Genomic DNA, 18,336 nt, shown 5'->3' with positions numbered 1-18,336 from the left:
TTCAATGAAGCTTACTCCCCAAAAGCTGGGCACAAAATTGAAGCCTTGTTTTTTGCTTTTGTTTTAAGGAATTCCTCGCTTCTCAAACTTGCTTTAGCTTGCTCTCGTTATACAATGACGTCTATTTTAATATTATTATTATTTTGTCAGTAATCTTTGGATCGTTACTTCCATTATTGCAACATGCCTTTCCTAATGCATTCCTTGTGATTCTGTGAGGCAATTTGAAATCATACAGAAAGAAAACCTGGGTAGAAATGTTGTAATAAAGTGAAATAATCCCAGTGTGGACTGAATACCAGTTACTGAGAATCGCAAGAGGGGATCATGCAGCAGTGCTAAGGTTCTGCTAGCAGAATTCCCATTGGGGCATTGGGTTGGCCCCTGTGAGAATCATAGAATCGTAGGGTTGGGACCCTGAGGGTCATCTAGTCCAACCCCCCTGCAATGCACGAATCTCAACTAAAGCATCCATGACAAATGTCCATCCAATCTCTGCTGAAAAACCTCCAAGGAAGAAGAGTCCACAACTTCACAAGGGAGTCCCCATTCCATGGTCAAACGGCTCTTACTATCAGAAAGTTATTTCTGATGTTTAATCGGAATATCCTTCCTTGTGACTTGAAGCCATGGGTTCGAGTCCTACCATCCAGAGCAGGAAGAAACAATCTTGCGCCATCTTCCACAGGAAAGCCCTTGGGAGGTTTGAACATTTGAAATCAACAGTACAAATCTGAAGATGTGAAGTGTGCACAGCACTCAGCTAGAAAGACCGACGGCCTCCCACTTCATCTCAGGGTGGCGGGTTCGAGCCCCACGTTGGGCACAAATATTGCTGCATTGCAGGGGGTTGGACTCGATGACCCCAGGGGTCCCTTCCAACTCTTTGTTTAAAAAAAATTAATCATTTTTTCAATACAAACAACAACCGCAAAAGACACTACAACAAAAACCATATTAAAAATAATAACACAATTTGACCATTCAGATTTAAATACACTGATATACCTATAACTGCACCCTTTTAACAATATTTCCCCACCTCTCTCTCCTCCCCCTACTTCCCACCACTATCCGCCTTATCGCTTAAATATTCCTTCCAGATTTCTTAATATTTCTCCATTCTCAATTTGCGTTGACATGCAATTCTTTCATATATAGCTAATCTGTCCATATTATCAATCCATGTGCTCAATGGAACATTTTTGCGGCTCTTCCAATTCATCAAAACAAGTTTTTTTTGCTTCTGATATAGCACGGTACATCCATTTTTTTAGACCCCTTGAAATCTCCCACGTTTCCGGAATATAATTTAGAATTAAATTCAATTCCCCTGAACAACAATTTCTTTTTAGTACTCTTACTATGAATATCCTCACCTGGCACCAAAACGATCATATCATCGGGCAATTAATCATCATATGTACTAAGTTCGCATTTTTTTTCTCCAGCAGCTGTCTGCGCTTGTTATTTTCTATCTCTTCCATCTCTACGATCCTGCAATTCTATGACCCCGGATGGGCGAAGAGCATGAGGCTTTTCCTCTCAGGGTCGTGGATTCGAATCACATGCTGGGAAAAAGAATCCTGCATTGCAGGGGGTTGGGACCCTACGATTCTATGACCTTGGGACTGCAGAGGGGGCAACCAACTCCGGACTGACTCCGGATCAGGCAGCTTCAGCATCAGCAACCGTAATGCAGAACCGCATCGTGCAGAAATCTCTTTCTCTCTGCCCCGCAGAAACCAATGCCTTGCCCATCATTTTTGCAAAAAAGCAACACAGAAGAAGCCTGTGTTTGCATTTAGGACCCAGGGCAGGCTGCCTCTGTCTCCCTCCCTGCCTCCACCCTCCCCTTCCAGGCAGGGATCCCCCAGCCTCTGCGCGCGTGCAAAGCGCGCCCTTGCCACTTACCCAAGATCCTCTCCAAAAAAAACCCCAAACCGGATCGCCCTGCCCAGGTTGCACCAGCTCCCGGGGAAAAAGTGCATTCAAAAGAGACCCGTTTCCGGGACGGAGGAAAACACTGCGAGAAGAGAGATGCTCCCTTCTAGGACGAATCATAGAATCATAGAGTTGGAAGAGACCACAAGGGCCCTCGAGTCCAACCCCCTGCCAAGCAGGAAACACCATCAGAGCACTCCTGACATATGGTTGTCAAGCCTCTGCTTAAAGACCTCCAAAGAAGGAGACTCCACCACACTCCTGGGCAGCAAATTCCACTGTCGAACAGCTCTTACTGTCAGGAAGTTCTTCCTAATGTTTAGGTGGAATCTTCTTTCTTGTAGTTTGGATCCATTGCTCCATGTCCGCTTCTCTGGAGCAGCAGAAAACAACCTTTCTCTCTCCTCTATGTGACATCCTTTTATATATTTGAACATGGCTATCATATCACCCCTTAACCTCCTCTTCTCCAGGCTAAACATGCCCAGCTCCCTTAGCCATTCCTCATAAGGCATCGTTTCCAGGCCTTTGACCATTTTGGTTGCCCTCCTCTGGACACGTTCCAGTTTGTCAGTGTCCTCCTTGAACTGTGGTGCCCAGAACTGGACACAGTACTCCAGGTGAGGTCTGACCAGAGCAGAATACAGTGGCACTATTACTTCCCTTGATCTAGATGCTATACTCCTATGCATGCAGCCCTGAATTGCATTGGCTTTTTTAGCTGCCGCGCCACACTGTTGGCTCATGTCAAGTTTGTGGTCAACCAAGACTTCTAGATCCTTTTCACATGTTCTGCTCTCAAGCCTGGTGTCACCCATCTTGTATGAGCGGGCTCTGTGGTTACCACCCTTTCCCTGGGTGCAGATTGTTGTTGTTTAGTCATTTAGTGACTGCAAGAACCTATCCATTCTGAAGGAAATCAGCCCTGAGTACTCACTGGAAGGACAGATCCTGAAGCTGAGGCTCCAAGACTTTGGCCACCTCATGAGAAGAGAAGACTCCCTGGAAAAGGCCCTGATGTTGGGAAAGATGGAGGGCACAAGGAGAAGGGGACGAGAGAGGACAAGATGGTTGGACAGTGTTCTCGAAGCTACCAGCATGAGTTTGACCAAACTGCGGGAGGCAGTGGAAGACAGGAGTGCCTGGCGTGCTCTGGTCCAGGGGGTCACAAAGAGTCGGACACGACTAAACGACTAAACAACAACGTGTCGGACTCTTCGTGACCCCCTGGACCAGAGCACGCTCAGGCTGTTATGTTTTAAGCTGCCTTGAGCATTGTTTTAACTATGGAAAGGCGGCATACAAATAAAATGATGATGATGATGATGATGAAAGAGAAGTGATGCAAGGCCCCCACATTGGCACTGCTGAGACCCACGACGTTTTGGTGCCTCTTTTCCTTGAGCTTTCCTACCCTAGCTGGTCAGGACAACTTGTAACTATTAACTTGAACCCGGGTCCCCCCCCTTCTCCCTCCCAATCCATTTTCCTTTTGTGTCGTGTCTTTCCAGATTCTAATTCTGAGGGTAGAGACTTTTCGTGGTTAGTAAACACCTCTGAAGGTCCTTTTTTGACCATCCAAATAAAATTTGGGAAGCGTATAGTTGTTGACAGCTACGATGGTGATGTTTTCTGTCCATTGTTGCCTCTGAATGCCCGCTGCTGAAAACCACAGAAAGAGAGACGGCTGGTGCACAAAATTACCTGTTCCTTAGCAAGATGCCAACCAAACGTAAAGCTCTCCTGTGCAGTTCAGACTTTTTATTATCCAAATTTGTTACCGAAGTCTGGGTGACTCTCACACAAACATCCCCCCCCCCTTAGAAGAGAAACCTACAGCCTCATTTGCACCCCTGTCACCTCAACTTATAGTCTGCCAGGTGTCAAAATAAATTACTTCTATTTGTGTCACAACCTCCTGCCCACACCTCCAAATGGAGTGGGGAGACATAGAAGAGGAAGAGATGACAAACTCAGTTGCGAGGGGTTAGCAACTAGAGCCTTTGGGGGGAAATCTGGGCTGGTGGGAATTGCTCAGCCCCTCAGCTGACATTGCTCTCTTTCCTGGTGGCATTTCCAATACCATGCCTAGGAGCGAGAGGAGAAATCATCATATTTATGGCCACTGACTTGGCCAGCTTTCAAAGAGGATCAGGCAAATTCATGGGGAAGAATGCTATATTGATGGCTACTAGAAATGAAAAGGTGTGTTTTTCATACAACCTGCAACTCCCATCTCCCAGCGAGAACGTCCAGTGTCTAAAGATTCTCTCAAGGCAAGACTCTCTCAAGGCGAATCTTCAAAAAATGTTGTATAAACACAGACGACTGGGAAAAACTGGCTTGCGAGCGCTCCAATTGGAGAACAGCCTTTACCAAAGGTATCATGGGCTGTGAAGATGCTCGAACTCAGGACGAAAGGGAGAAACGTGCTAAGAGGAAGGCATGCTTGGCAAACCCTCACCATGATCAACTCCCGCCCGGAAACCAATGTCCCCACTGTGGAAAGGCGTGTGGATCCAGAATTGGCCTCCAGAGTCACTTATGGACTCACTGTTAAAACTGGGTTTATGGAAGACAATCTTGCTCAGCTACAAGTGATCGCAAAAGAAGAAGAAGAGTCCATCTAGACCAGGGGTCAGCAAACTTTTTCAGCAGGGGGCTGGTCCACAGTCCCTCAGATCTTGTGGGGGGCCGGACTATATTTTGGGGGAAAATGAACGAATTCCTATGCCCCACAAATAACCCAGAGATGCATTTTAAATAAAAGCACACATTCTACTCATGTAAAAACACACTGATTCCTGGATCGTCCGCAGGCCGGATTTAGAAGGCGATTGGGCCAGATCCAGCCCCTGGGCCTTAGTTTGCCTACCCATGATCTAGACAGCCTCATGTTGGCTACCCCTGCTCTAACTGGTTCTGGGAACTCACCGGGAACACATTGCTTAGAAATCACTTCCAGACTTGACTTTTAACTGTTAAAACAACACTCCGGACTACGTCGCCAATTTCCAGACTGTCCTCAATTTGAGAATCTATGTGCTTCTTACATGTATGTGTTTTACAATGCAAGTTAAAACGCCATTACTGCTGTTCATATTTTTTTTTTTTTACCATTGCCTGTTAAAGGAGATTTTTATTTTTATTTTTTACATGACTCTTTCCTGTCTCTGTGAACTACGCCACAATCCTTTTCTGCAACAGGAGCGCTTCCAAGGCTTCCCTCCTGTGTGGATTCTCTGATGAACCCGAGCGGATCCTCCAGACATTTATACATTCAAGCTCCCCTGTGCTTTTCCTCTTAGTTCTAAGAGCACCTAAACTTGGACTGAAGATTTTCCCATGAGCATGCCTGGTGTTTTGGCTCTTACAAGCACAAATTCTTTCTCGCCTTTGGTTGTCCTAAGGCTCTTGTAGCCGTTTCCACAATGAAGAATTTCATCCACTGTCTCCGTGGTGTGAGCTTCGCATTTCCGTTCACTGTCCTGACTCCTCAAGGCATTTTTCTGCGTACAACCCTGGAAAACATCATTTCTTATTTCTCTCTTCCCCACTTGTTCTGAGTCTTCTGGAACATCTTTCCCCTCACCTCAGCTACGACCAGCCACCCTTTCTTTACCTGTTGGGAGGAATTAGAGAATCCCAAACTCAACTCATTCCCAGATAGGATGGAACTTGAAAGCAGGAGGGGGAAATCCCCAAATAGGATGTTACTTTTTTCTGTATGCAACAACAGCGGTGAGAATATTACTAGCGAAGAATTGGAAGAAACAAGATTTACCAACTATAGAAGAATGGCAGGTGAAGATGATGGACTATATGGAACTTGCCAAACTGACTGGGAGACTCCGAGACCAGAGGGAAGAGACAGTGGAAGAAGACTGGAAGAAGTTTAAAGAATATTTGAAAAAATATGTGAATATTTAAATCTTAGAATAGCTTTGGAAGTGGATATAGGCTGTAGGGTTAGAAGTAGAAGATAGTGTATTTTAAAATAGTATTATTTGTAAGTGATAGAATGTGAAGATTTTAAAGGTAAAAGTAAGTGTGATAAAAAAATGGTTAAAAATTATGATGTATGAAACTGCTAAACATGAGGTAAAATGAAAATCAGATACGGGGGACTTGGGGAAGCTCACCTAACAATGTTTAGAAAAAATAAGGATAAGACAAGAATTTGTTTGCATTGTTAGTATTTCTGTTTGTATTGTTTATTTGTGTTATAAAATAAATAAATAAAAATTTGAGGGGGGGGAATGGAACTTGAAAGCAGGAAACAAAGTTTAAAAAACAGAACGGAAAGACGTGACGTCATAACTACTTTGGCTGAGGTCCACAAACTACCTCATAAAACGTAATGGGGAACATGGTTTTCATTCCTCAGCTCACGCTCAGACTTTCCCCATATTCTGGGCGCTGGTACGATTTCTCTCCCACATGGGTCCTTTGGTGCCTCTTGAGGGGAACGTTCTGACTGAACCTTTTCCCACAGTCCATGCAGTCGTACGGTTTCTCCCCGGTGTGGATCCTTTGGTGGCGGTTGCGGTCCGAGCTGCAACTGAATCTTTTCCCGCAGTCCAAGCACTCGTAGGGCCTCTCCCCGGTGTGGATTCTCTGATGAATGACGAGGTCCGAGCTATAGAGGAAGCATTTCCCGCAGGCCAGGCACTTGTAGAGTTTTTCCTGCGTGTGGATCCTCTGGTGGCGGTTGCGGTCGGAGCCTCGGCTGAATCTCTTGCCGCAGTCGGGACATTCGTAAGGCCGCTCGCCGGTGTGGATTCCGTGGTGGATGACAAGGTCGGAGCTGTAAAGGAAGGATTTCCCGCAAATCAAACATTTGTTCTGTGGTTTTCCTCCTACACGGGCTCTTTGGTTGACAAGGAGGCCTGGACTTTGGCCGAAGCTTTTCCCACGAAATGTGTTTTGCCTCTTGCTAGTGCAGACTTCCTTCTGGTCCATGGTTTCGCTGAAGTCCTTGCCATCACTAGACTCGTGTACTCCTTCTGCTTCGTGGCCTCGACTTCGCCATTCATGACTCTCTGGGGAATTTTCTTGTTCACCACACGAGGAAAAGTTCTCCTCCTCTGCTCTCCCTCCGGAAAACCCCTCACCATCTTCAGGTGTGTATCTCTCTCCCTCAGGTATGCCCACCCACCTTTTACCTGCTGAATAAATGAGAAAAAGAAGGTTATTTCTCTTACTTCTCTTAATTTGATTTCTTCACCCTAAGATCCCTCAGTGGACTACAGAAATTAAAAATTCAGTACCAAATTATCTAAGGTTGTTCACCAAAGCCAGACTAAACGTCTTTCCTTCTGCAGTGTGGGATGGCAGGTTGAGAGGAGTTCCCTACCAGGACAGACTTTGCTCATGTGCTCAAGACATCGATTCTATCTGAAGAAGTGTGCATGCACACGAAAGCTCATACCTAGAACTAACTTAGTTGGTCTTTAAGGTGCTACTGGAAGGAATTTTTTGTTTTGCTGCACTTTGCGAAACATGAGCAAGCCAGGGCTGAACTGATATTACCCTGCTGGTACCTTTTCCGGGAAAATCAGAGGCTCACTATGTCAGGGTCCTATTGGAAGACCGGACAAACGGCAGAACATTAGCAGTGGTGAAGTTTTTACCAGTGGTTACAAGAACCAATGATCCCTATCTTTAAGTCTGAACAAATGCTTGTCTAACCTGGAGGTAGGCTGTCTGAATTGTGCATTGCTTTGTTACAATTTGTTGGGTCTCTGGACCGTAATAAATAAATTTTTAAAAATAAAATTCAATGCTAAAGCAGTTCAAAACAATTTACAGCCACAGCGATCGGCTGTGACCTGAAAAATGTATCTCTCAGCAGCAAGAATACTCATTGCAAAGTACTGGAAGACACAAGATCTACCCACCCGGGAAGAATGGCAGATGAAGGTAATGGACTATATGGAATTGGCGGAAATGACTGGCAGAATCCGAGACCAAGGTGAAGAGTTGGTGGAAGAAGATTGGAAGAAATTTAAAGTTTACTTACAGAAATATTGTAAAATTAAGGAATGTCAGAAGGATGTTGGAATGAAGCTATGTGGTTTTCAGCAGAAATGATATAAAGGTTTAAGTAAAAATGGATTGTTAATTAGGGAAAGAAGAGAATGCAAAATTTAGTGCTTTAAAACCAATCACTAGGATAAAAACAAAGATGGAAAGGATTTGCTGTAATAATTAATTGATTTAGAATACAAAAAAGGGAGGCGTGAGGAGGTCAAGGAAATAAGTGAAGGAAAGAAAGTTATGTTAAGGTTAGGATTTCTTTTCTTTTTCTTCTTTTTTTCTATTTTTTATGTGTTGGTACAGTGTATGTTTTTCTTTTTTCTGACTATGTTTTTCTTTTTTAATTCAGTTTTCTTTTTTGTAACCTTTAAAACTCTAATAAAAATTTATTAAAATAAAACAAAAAACCCCGTATCTCTCAGATCACAGTAAGGGACCCCAGGGTCATCTAGTCCAACCCCCTGCAATGCAGGAACCTCAGCTAAAGCATCGAAGACAGATGCCCATCCAACTCCTTTCCTGCAACTTGAAGCCATAGGTTCGAGTCCTACCTTCCAGAGCTGGAGGAAACAAGCTTGCTCCATTCTCCATGTGACAGCCATCTTTGAAGATGGCTACCATATCTCCTCTCAGTCTCCTCTTTTGCAGGCTAAACAAACCCAGCTCCTTCAACCGTTCCTCACAAGGCTTAGCTTCTAGACCCTTGATCATCCTAGCTGCCCTCCTCTGCACACGCGAAGCCAAAGTGGTTGCGTCTTCAGCATGTGACGGGAACAATACAATGAAGGTGCAGGATCCACGGAAATGACTGGCAGAATCCGAGACCAGGGAGAAGAGTTGGTGGAAGAAGATTGGAAGAAATTTGTTATGTACTGAATAGGATTCAAACTGCAGCAGTCTGATTGGTCCTAGAACAATAGGATCCAAAAGGCAGCAGTCTGATTGGTCCTAGAACAATAGGATTCAGAATGCAGCAGTCTGATTGGTCTTAGAACAATGCAGCAGTATGATTGGTTGGCAGGAACCACCCAATTGTGCTTCAGATAGAAGTGAATCCACAACCTGATTGGCTTACAGTTGAATTCCAGAATGAGCCAATCATGTGCAGCCCATTGTGTAACTAATGTATATAAAGCAGATACTTTGAGGGGACTTTCATTCATTCCTCCTCACTACTATGAGCTGAATAAAGAACATGAAATCACTTTGCGACTCTGAGTATATTTCAAAATTTAAGGACTATTTGCAGAGATATTGTAAAATTAATGAATGCTAAAATGATGCTGGAATGAAACGAAGTGGTTTTCAGTAATAAGGTTAAGAGGAATATGTAAAAATGGACTGAAAATTGAAGATAATGTTGTTAATGTATTAAGATTAAGAACTAAGATAAAACAGACAAGGAAAGGATTTGCTGAAATGACTATTTGAAGTGGAATACAAAAAAGGGAGGTGTGAGGAAGTCATGGAAACAAGTAAACAAATTGTAAGATAAAGAAAGAGGAATTTATTTTTTAACTGTTTTTGATTTTTTCTCTCTGTATGTTTGTTTTTTCTATTTTTGTGTTTTTCTTTTTGGTATTGTAATTTATTTATTTGGAAACTTTAATAAATATTATTTAAAAAAATAATTTAGGGGGCACGACTCTAAATCTGGCCCTGCTTACCTGCCATTTGGGCCTCACTTGCATCTTCCTGCTTGGCCTCCACGTATAGGGGTCTCTGTTCGACACCGGACGGCAGCTGGCCTTCCTCGGAGACATCTGCGGGGGCCTCCTCAAATCCCACCTGCAACATCAGGAAGGAACCCCGTCAGGACAGAGCAACAGGGCAAGGAGGGAGAGGCCTGGGCAGAAAACCCAGAGCCTCCCTCAAACCCCACGCTGAAGCCATTACCCAGCCATACCCTCCAACGTACCTTAGATGAAAAGAGGGGCTTTTCTCTCTCCCCACTCAACTGACCCTCCTCATCCCCAACTCCCATTCCCCCCCCCCAACCCATCCCAGCACAGCATTTCCACCACGACCACACCAATGGGACGCAGCAAAAACACCCTCCTGAGAAAAACCCTTAATCCCGGCTTTATTTTATTTTATTTTATTTGTTGATTGACAAAAAAGAGAAGCACCTGCCAGTGAATACATTTCAGAAAGGGGCAAGATTAGATGCGGACGCACAAATCGCTTTTTTCAAATACAGCGGAATCTCAGTTTTCGAAACATAATCTGTTCCTGAAGACTGTTCGACTTCTGAAACGTTCGACAACGGAGGCGCAATGGGCGGTCAGTAAAACCCATTGAAAAAACGGAGAAATGTGACTTGGAAGCCATTCGACTTCCCAGGCGTGTTCAAAAACGGAAACAATTACTTCCGAGTTTTCGGCGTTCGGGTTCCGAATCGTTCTGTATCCGATACGCTCGAAAACTGAGGTTCCACTGTACAAAAATCAAGATTCCTTGTTGTCAGGGTTTCAGGGAGAGAGGCGCAGGTGAGGGAGGAGACAGAGAGCGAGGGGGAAGGATCCCAGGGCGATGAGGAGGAGGACGACAACGACCCTAGGTTGTCGCAGAGTCCGTCAAGCGATTCGGAGGATTCACAAAGGGGAGCCCCCCTGGTCAGGCCAAGGGGCGATAGAGGGGGAAGCAGTCAGGGACAGAGGAGCGAAGGGGGAACCCCCAGTGGGAGTGGGAGACCGGGGCCGGTTCCTCCGTCGGAACGGAGTGAAGGAGGTGGGGTTACCAGTGTGTCAGAAAGAGCAGGACAGGAAGCAGAGGGGGGAAGGAGTTCGGAGCAAGACGTGCTGCCGGAAGGGACGGAGTGTAGTACCGAGAGTAGCGTAACTGTCGAAAGGAAGGTCAGAAGCAACGTACGCGTGCCAAGTTCAAATGTGGAGGCGCGCGGAAATGAGGAGAGTCCCGGGGAGGAGCCTGGTCCCAAAGCGCGAAGGAGGGGGGAGCAGCCGTCAGAGGATTCAGCCTCCGGAGAGTCCCGGAGGGAGGGAACACAGGGAGGCAGGAAGACCCTGCGGAAAAGGAAGGAGAGGAAGAGGTGGACCAGCACAAGCCTCTTAAGCTGGTGCAGGGGCGGGACTGATTCAGAGGGGACTTCTACTATCTAAGAGTAACAGATCCTGAGCCACGGAGCTTGGATGTAATGCCAACAATGTTCTTCAATAAAACCTTTTGTATATAACTTGGACTGGACTTTGGTCTCTTGTGAGCTGGGACCTCGGGTGGCTCTGACACTTGTGCTCTGCTCCACTCCCCCTTTCTTCTTTCCCAGCTAAACATTTATTTCTTTCTTCTTGTCCTCTGCCTGCCCCTCAGAGCTGGCGCGTCAAACAGGACCTCAATGGTGGTGGCCTCTCCTCCTCACCCGCTATCCAGCAGCCACTAGCAGCTGCCCAACGGAGGAGGCTGGTAGCAGCGGCCGTGGAGAGTCCATGGAGAGGCAACAGGATGCCCTCTCACAGCCACCATTGCTTGGGACAAGGGCCGGCTCATACTATTCCCCGATCTTGGCACTGGCAGCGGAATTAGGGACACTCCGGGATCAAATCAGAAGCTGGGATGGCTTTCATAATTCCAGAACTGTCATTGGAGAAAAGGGATACTTGGGGAGTATGCCTAGAAGAGCACAGGAATCAGAGTTGGAAGGGATCCCCAGGGTCATCTAGTCCAACCCCTTGCAACGCTGGGATCTTTTGCCCAAAACGGGACTTGAACCCACAACCCCGAGATTAAGTGTTTCACTGAGTGAGCTAGGGGCATGGAATCGGACTTCCACTCCTTACGCGGCATGAAACGGACAGCTTTCGCTCTCTTGGTTAACAACCCAGGGAGTCAAAACAAAATAAAAAAATTCCTTCCAGTAGCACCTTAAAGACCAACTAAGTTGGTTCTAGGTATGAGCTTTCGTGTGCATGCACACTTCTTCAGATACACTGAAACAGAAGTCACCAGACCCTTCTATATAGTGAGAAGATGGGGAGGGGTATTACTCAGAAGGGTGGTGGGAATGGGTGATTGGCTGATAGCTGTGATGAGCCTGTTGACGACTCTTAACGACTGCAATAGGTCTTACAGGAAAAAGGGGTGAGAAGGTGAAAAATGGCTTTGTCATGTATAATGAGATAAGAATCCAATGTCTTTGTTCAGACCAGGTCTCGCCATGGTTTTAAGTTTGGTGATAAGCTGCAATTCAGCAGCTTCTCTTTCCAGTCTATTTCTGAAATTCCTTTGTAATAGAACAGCTACTTTGAGATCTTGTATAGAATGTCCTGGGAGATTGAAGTGTTCTCCTACTGGTTTCTCTGTCTACATCAGGAACCACAAGACAGAGGTTCCTGATGTAGACAGAGAAACCAGTAGGAGAACACTTCAATTGGATTCTTATCTCATTATACATGACAAAGCCATTTTTCACCTTCTTACCCCTTGCTTTTTCCTGTAAGACCTATTGCAGTCGTTAAAAGTCGTCAACAGGCTCATCACAGCTATCTGCCAATCACCCATTCCCACCACCCTTCTGAGCAATACCCCTCCCCACCTTCTCACTATATAGAAGGGTCTGGTGACTTCTGTTTCAGTGTATCTGAAGAAGTGTGCATGCACACAAAAGCTCATACCAAGAACTAACTTAGTTGGTCTTTAAGGTGCTTCTGGAAGGATTTTTTTTATTTTGTTTTGACTATGGCAGACCAACACGGCTACCTATCTGTAACCCAGGGAGTGACAGGATCAGACCCACGGGAGCCCCCTAGCAACACAGCCCCAAGGCGCATGTGAGCAGCGCCGTGCCACCGCCTCACCGGCTGTTCCTGCCCCTCAGCTTCCCGTTGCGCCTGGAGGTATTCCTCGGCCAGAGCCACTGCCTGGGAGCAGCTCTCGGGCCCGGCCTCCCTGACCCAGCCCTGGACCTCGGGCGGCAGGATAGCCAGCAACTGCTCCAGGATCAGCAGCTCCAGGATCTGCTCCTTGGTGTGCCGCTCCACTTTTAACCACCCACGGCAGAGCTCCTGGAGGCGGCCATAGGCCTCCCTTGGCCCCTCGGCCTCCTGGTAGCAGAAGCGGCGGAAGTGCTGCCGCTGCTTCTCCTGGGCGGTGGTGTCCCCGCGCAAGATGGCCGCCTTCACTTTCCCATAATCCTCTCTGTCGCTGGCCTCCAGGCTGCCAAAGGCCCGCTCGGCCCCTCCTCGGAGGGCTGGCAGCAGCCTGGCCGCCCACTCTCCTTTGGGCCACTGGCAGGCCTCGGCCACCTGCTCGAAGGAGGCCAGAAAGCCCTTGGCATCGTCCCATGGGGTCGCCTCGCCGTGCAGATATGGGGCGCCCGATCCGGGCAGAGGAGACTCCATCGTCTTCAGGAACTCCTGCCACTGGGCCTCCCAGTGGTGAAGGAGAAGACCTTTGCCGGGTTCCTCCTTGACCTTGGGCTGCGCAACTGTCCAACACACAGGCTCCCCGATACTTGTGGCCGGGACGAGCTGGGGGGCTTTTCCTGCCCTCTGCGACCTCTCGGCTGCCGAGTCTTGCCCCTCCATTTTCATCCCTTCCTGATCTCCACAGGGATGACTTCCGAGGATCAAAATGCTCAGCGGGGAACTAGGACGGGAGAGGAGGAGATATTGGCGGTCCCAAAACCGGCACGAGGAGCTTCTCCCTAGAAGGAAAGACGGGAAACATGGGGTTAAATCAAGAGTTATAATTCTGAAGCTACCACACAGTAGCTGGGGCTGATTCCGCAAGAGAAGTGTCCCGCTTTTTAAATAAGTAGATGCCTTTCCAGTTCAGACCAAACGAATGAGTCTGATCCTCTTTTCAAAGCTGTCTGTGTTGGGGACGATCATTGGAAAGTTAGCCTTGGTGAAGACTTGACGTTTTCATCCCCCCAAAAGTTTTTGATTTGAGTTTCCATTGAAATGAGGCTGTATTTTAATATTTTAAAGTTTTAAAGTTCTATTTTCATCTTGTTTTTAAGTTGTATTTCAATCAATTTATTTTTATATCGGGTGTTAGCCGCCCTGAGCCCGGTCTTGGCTGGGGAGGGCGGGGTATAAATAAAAATTATTATGATTATTATTATTGTCTCCTGTGGAGGGGAGTTCCAGAGGTTAACAATATGCTGCTATCCGCTTTGGTCTCTGATGCTCTGCAAGAAGCCCACCCCATCACCCAGGAATTGCAGGAGGCTCAAGCAGGCAGGCCCCCTTCGTTTTAGGAGGCTCCCTGCCCCATGCCGTCCCCCTGTCCTACCGCCCCTCCCCAGTACCCCATAGAAAAGCGCTGTCCACGTACCCTTTGACCCAGCTTGCTCAAAGAGTTTGCTTCTTCTGGAAGGGGGAAACCAGCAGCAGAGAGACGCCCCCACCCCCGGCTGCTACCCAGAGGAGGGAGAGTGATTGTAAAAGCAGGTCTTTCTTTCTCCTTCAGCAATTCCCTGCCTCTCCACCTCCATGCCCCAGTCTAGTACACTGTCCTCCTGTCTTCTCCTCTCCTTCTTTCCTCCTCCTTTTATGCCAGCTGCAAAAGAAATTCAAAACCAAGGCCCACCCCCTAACCAGGGAGGAAAAACCCTTCCTGGCTTTCACAAGCCCGCCTCCCTCGTGCAACTCTCGCCATTGCAGCTCTGTGGGTTTAACTCTTCAGCTGCACAAATCATTGCAGAATTGCAGACTTGGAAGGGACCCGAGGGTCATCTAGTCCAACCCCCGGCAATGCAGGAATTTTTCACCCGACATGGGGCTGGAACCCACGTCCCTGAGATTCAGAGTCTCATGCTATGCCATCTGAGCTATCTTAGGTGCAGCCTTATTAGAAACGGTGCATTTATTATTTTTATTATTATTATTATTATTATTATTATTATTATTATTATTATTATGGCCCAAATATAAGCTGCACTTTGCCCCCCAAATTCTGACCATGAAAAGTTAAAGTGTGGCTTAGATTTGCAACCTTACAAAAACTGCCTTTTACGATATTGCTGCTGAAACAGACTTAACGGTGAAAGGGAACAAAAAAATGTTTTATTGCCGATTTGCAAGCTTGAGACTTCCTTTGGGATTTACGGGCGTGAGTCCCTGCAGAATTGTAGCAGTTGAATAGTGATTTGCGATTTTAGCGATTGTATGGTAACTTTTGTGGGCTTGCAAGATGAAAGGCTTAAATTGGCTCAGAGTTACAATTCTACCAACGACAGCGATTTTCAGCCTGAAACCCAATTTTAAGGGAGTGGCTTATATTTGGGTATTTTCTTTTTTTCTCTCCCCCCCCCCTTGAATTTTAAAGGTGCAGCTTATTTGTGGGTGCAGCTTATATTCAGGCCGATACGGCATTCTCCTTCTTCTTAACATTTGCATCCTCACCTTTCCTCTGTTATAGAAATTTTAAGGTCTTAGATATGTAATAAATGTTCATAAATGTACCAAGCAAACACGTACATAAATACAGTGGTACCTAGGGTTACATACTCTTCAGGTTACAGACTCCACTAACCCAGAAATATTACAGTACTTCGGGTTAAGAACTTTGCTTCAGGATGAGAACAGAAATCGTGCTTTGGCGGCACGACAGCAGCAGGAGGCCCTATTAGCTAAAGTTGTACGTCAGGTTAAGAACAGTTTCAGGTTAAGAACGGACCTCCGGAACGAATTAAGTTCTTAACCCGAGGTACCACTGTATATATTTATTCCAAGTGAATTTTTATTGTTTTTCTTACATATTCTTTTCCAACAAATTGTAATACCATACATTCCCTTTGAGTCTGCCGAGTTGCGAAACCCCCTCCCTCCCCACAACTGGTATATTTATCCTCTTTCCATCGCGCACATCATTCTCATATTAGTACTATTATACATTGGAGGTATTATGTCAATCCTGCTAGTGTCTTGACCTCTTTACAATTCTTCTTTAAATATTCAATAAATTTACTCCAGTTATTTTGGTATCTTTGATCTCCCTGGTCCCGGATCCTCCCTGACAGTTTGGCAAGTTCTGCATATTCTGTCAACTTCGCCTGCCACTCCTGAATAGTTGGTATATCTTGTATTTTCCATCTTTGGGCCAGAAGGGTTCTCGCGGTAGCTGTAGCATACATGAACAAATTTTGATCTTCCATTTTAATTTCTATTCCTATTAAGCTTAATAGACATGCTTCCGGTCTCTTGGGGAAAGTACTGTATATCTAAAGATTTTTTTGAGTTCATTTATAAATTGATTCCCAAAATTTTTTTACCTTATCGCAGGTCCATCACATATGGAAATAGTCCCCATCTGTCTTTTTACATTTCCAACATTTTCTTTCCTTTTTCCTATACATTTTAGCTAATTTTACTGGGTCAAATGCCATCTATACATCATTTTTAGCAAGTTTTCCTTTAAAGCCATGCATCCTGTAAATCTCGAACCCTCCTTCCATACGTAATCTTTTCCATGCATCCAATTCAATGTTATGTCCAATATCGATTGCCCATTTTATCATTGATTCCTTTACTTCTTCGTCTTTTGTATACCATTCTAGCAATAAACTATACATTATTGATAAAATTTTATCTTTACAGTCTATTAACTCGATTTGGAATTTCGATTTTTATCTTCAAACCCATTTCTCTTTTTATCTTCCTTTAATAAGTCACTGATCTGGTGGTGTTGCAGCCACCCTGTTAACATCTTTTCAATTTGGTCATATGGTTTGAGCTTTATCCCCTGGTCTGTTTTCCTAGTAATATCCTCATATGTTACTCTTTCCCCCTCTATGTTTACTTTTTTTGTTGTCAACACCTCAATTGGTGATATCCACCACGGTGTCTTTCTTTCCAGGTGGTTTTTATTCCGATCCCATACTTCATATAAAGATTTCCTAATCACATGGTTTAGAAAACCTTTATGTACCTTTACTTTGTTCTACCATAGGTACGAATGCCAACTGTATCTATTGTCGTGGCCCTCTAGATCTAATAGGTCAGTGTTTTCTAAAGTCAGCCAATCTTTTAACCATACCAAGCACGAAGCTTCATAATATAAAGTTAGGTCTGGTAAATCAAAACCTCCTCTCTCTTTCTTATCTACTAGTATCTTCATTTTTATCCTTGGCCTTTTCCCCTGCCAGAAAAATTTCGCTAAATTTTTTTGCCAATCCTTAAATTGTCTTATCCCTTTTACCACTGGTATTGCTTGAAATAGAAATAACAATCTAGGTAGCATATTCATTTTTATCACAGAGATTCTGCCTAATAATGACAAGGTACCACTGTATATAAGCCACATGCCTGAAACTCCACAGAAAAAAAGTCCTGAACAAATTTATCTCAAATATTTCTCTGCAAGGTCAAAGTGGGAAACCTCCCCATTGTCTCTTTCCTCACAAATCCTGTCTTAAGGGTATGTCTGTGTTTGAATAGGGTGTGAGCCTGTGACCTGGCGCAGGAACTAAGTATTTAATATTACAAAAGACTGGCCAGGCTCCAGGCTCTCATTAAACAGGTAATCTGCCAGACAGGAAATAAACAAGGCACTCAGATTTCTGTTGTAGACCGCCTTTTCTGTGATGTGGTATGATGTATCGGGGGGGGGGTGGTCTTGGGCTACACCCCTTCTGTGACTTATGTATGATGCTTCTGGCGGTGGTCTTGGGTCTCGAGGGTGGGCAATTTTAAATTTCTATATAAGGGCAGGCACGCTTTTGTTAGGGGTTCCTCCTCCTTTCTCGTGTCTGTGAGGGGGCACCCTTTTGCAATAATTGAATAAAGATCAAGATTACTAGCTGCTTTGCTTCTTAATATTCTCTGTTTGGCCTCTGTTTTTTTCTCCTACCGATGGAGAACCTACAAAGGACTCTACAAGGGCTCTTGTGTACCCCATAAGGGAATAAGGGCAGATTTTTGTTTATTACACCTCCAAGGAGCTCAAGGGGGGTTGCATAGTTTGTCCTCCCCATTTTACATGGTTCTCCTCGCTCCTCATTTAATCCTCGCAACAACAACCCTGTGAGGTAGTCAAAACAAAATAAAAAAAATTCCTTCCAGTAGCACCTTAAAGACCAACTAAGTTAGTTCTTGGTATGAGCTTTCGTGTGCATGCACACTTCTTCAGATACACTTCTGCATGCACACGAAAGCTCATACCAAGAACTAACTTAGTTGGTCTTTAAGGTGCTACTGGAAGGAATTTTTTTATTTTGTTTTGACTATGGCAGACCAACACGGCTACCTATCTGTACCTGTGAGGTAGGATGGGCTGAGACTGGCCCAAGGTCAAGCTTTTGAGCTTCGTAGCCGAACAGAGATTTGAACCAACAGTCCAACCCTCTAGCTGCTACTGAAGTAGAAAACACATACAATTTTCTCCTACAGGCTG

General features: G+C 45.3%; 1 protein-coding gene across 2 annotated transcripts; it reads right to left on the bottom strand.

Annotated features, from left to right (window-relative positions):
* Positions 1–6,135: 6,135 nt before the first annotated feature.
* Positions 6,136–14,877, bottom strand: LOC310837583 (uncharacterized protein). 2 transcript variants are annotated; one of them, XM_083724416.1, is made up of 4 exons: positions 14,278–14,817; positions 12,795–13,642; positions 9,651–9,771; positions 6,136–7,112 (listed from the first exon to the last, which is right to left on the bottom strand). In XM_083724416.1, the coding sequence occupies exons 2-4, from the start codon at positions 13,527–13,529 to the stop codon at positions 6,328–6,330; spliced, it is 1,641 nt and encodes a 546-aa protein (XP_083580542.1). In that variant the 5' UTR covers positions 13,530–13,642; positions 14,278–14,817; the 3' UTR covers positions 6,136–6,327. The 2 variants fall into 2 exon arrangements, 1 of the variants encoding a protein (XP_083580542.1); XR_014560586.1 differs by lacking the exons at positions 6,136–7,112; positions 12,795–13,642 and having other exon boundaries at positions 9,631–9,771; positions 14,278–14,877.
* Positions 14,878–18,336: the final 3,459 nt, after the last annotated feature.

The sequence above is a fragment of the Podarcis gaigeae genome (assembly GCF_964106915.1).
Source record: "Podarcis gaigeae genome assembly, chromosome: 2".
NCBI lineage: Eukaryota > Metazoa > Chordata > Lepidosauria > Squamata > Lacertidae > Podarcis > Podarcis gaigeae.
This window is presented reverse-complemented; position numbering and strand designations above follow the sequence as displayed.

What these genes read in the sequence shown, in the direction of transcription:
- LOC310837583 (XM_083724416.1), bottom strand. Translation starts at nt 13,529, where the DNA reads ATGAAAATGGAGGGGCAAGACTCGGCAGCCGAGAGGTCGCAGAGGGCA. An exon ending in CTGAGGGGCAGGAACAGCCG is followed by an intron (nt 9,772 to 12,794) that starts GTGAGGCGGTGG and finishes CTGATGTTGCAG; the next exon opens with GTGGGATTTGAGGAGGCCCC. An exon ending in AAGTGAGGCCCAAATGGCAG is followed by an intron (nt 7,113 to 9,650) that starts GTAAGCAGGGCC and finishes TCATTTATTCAG; the next exon opens with CAGGTAAAAGGTGGGTGGGC.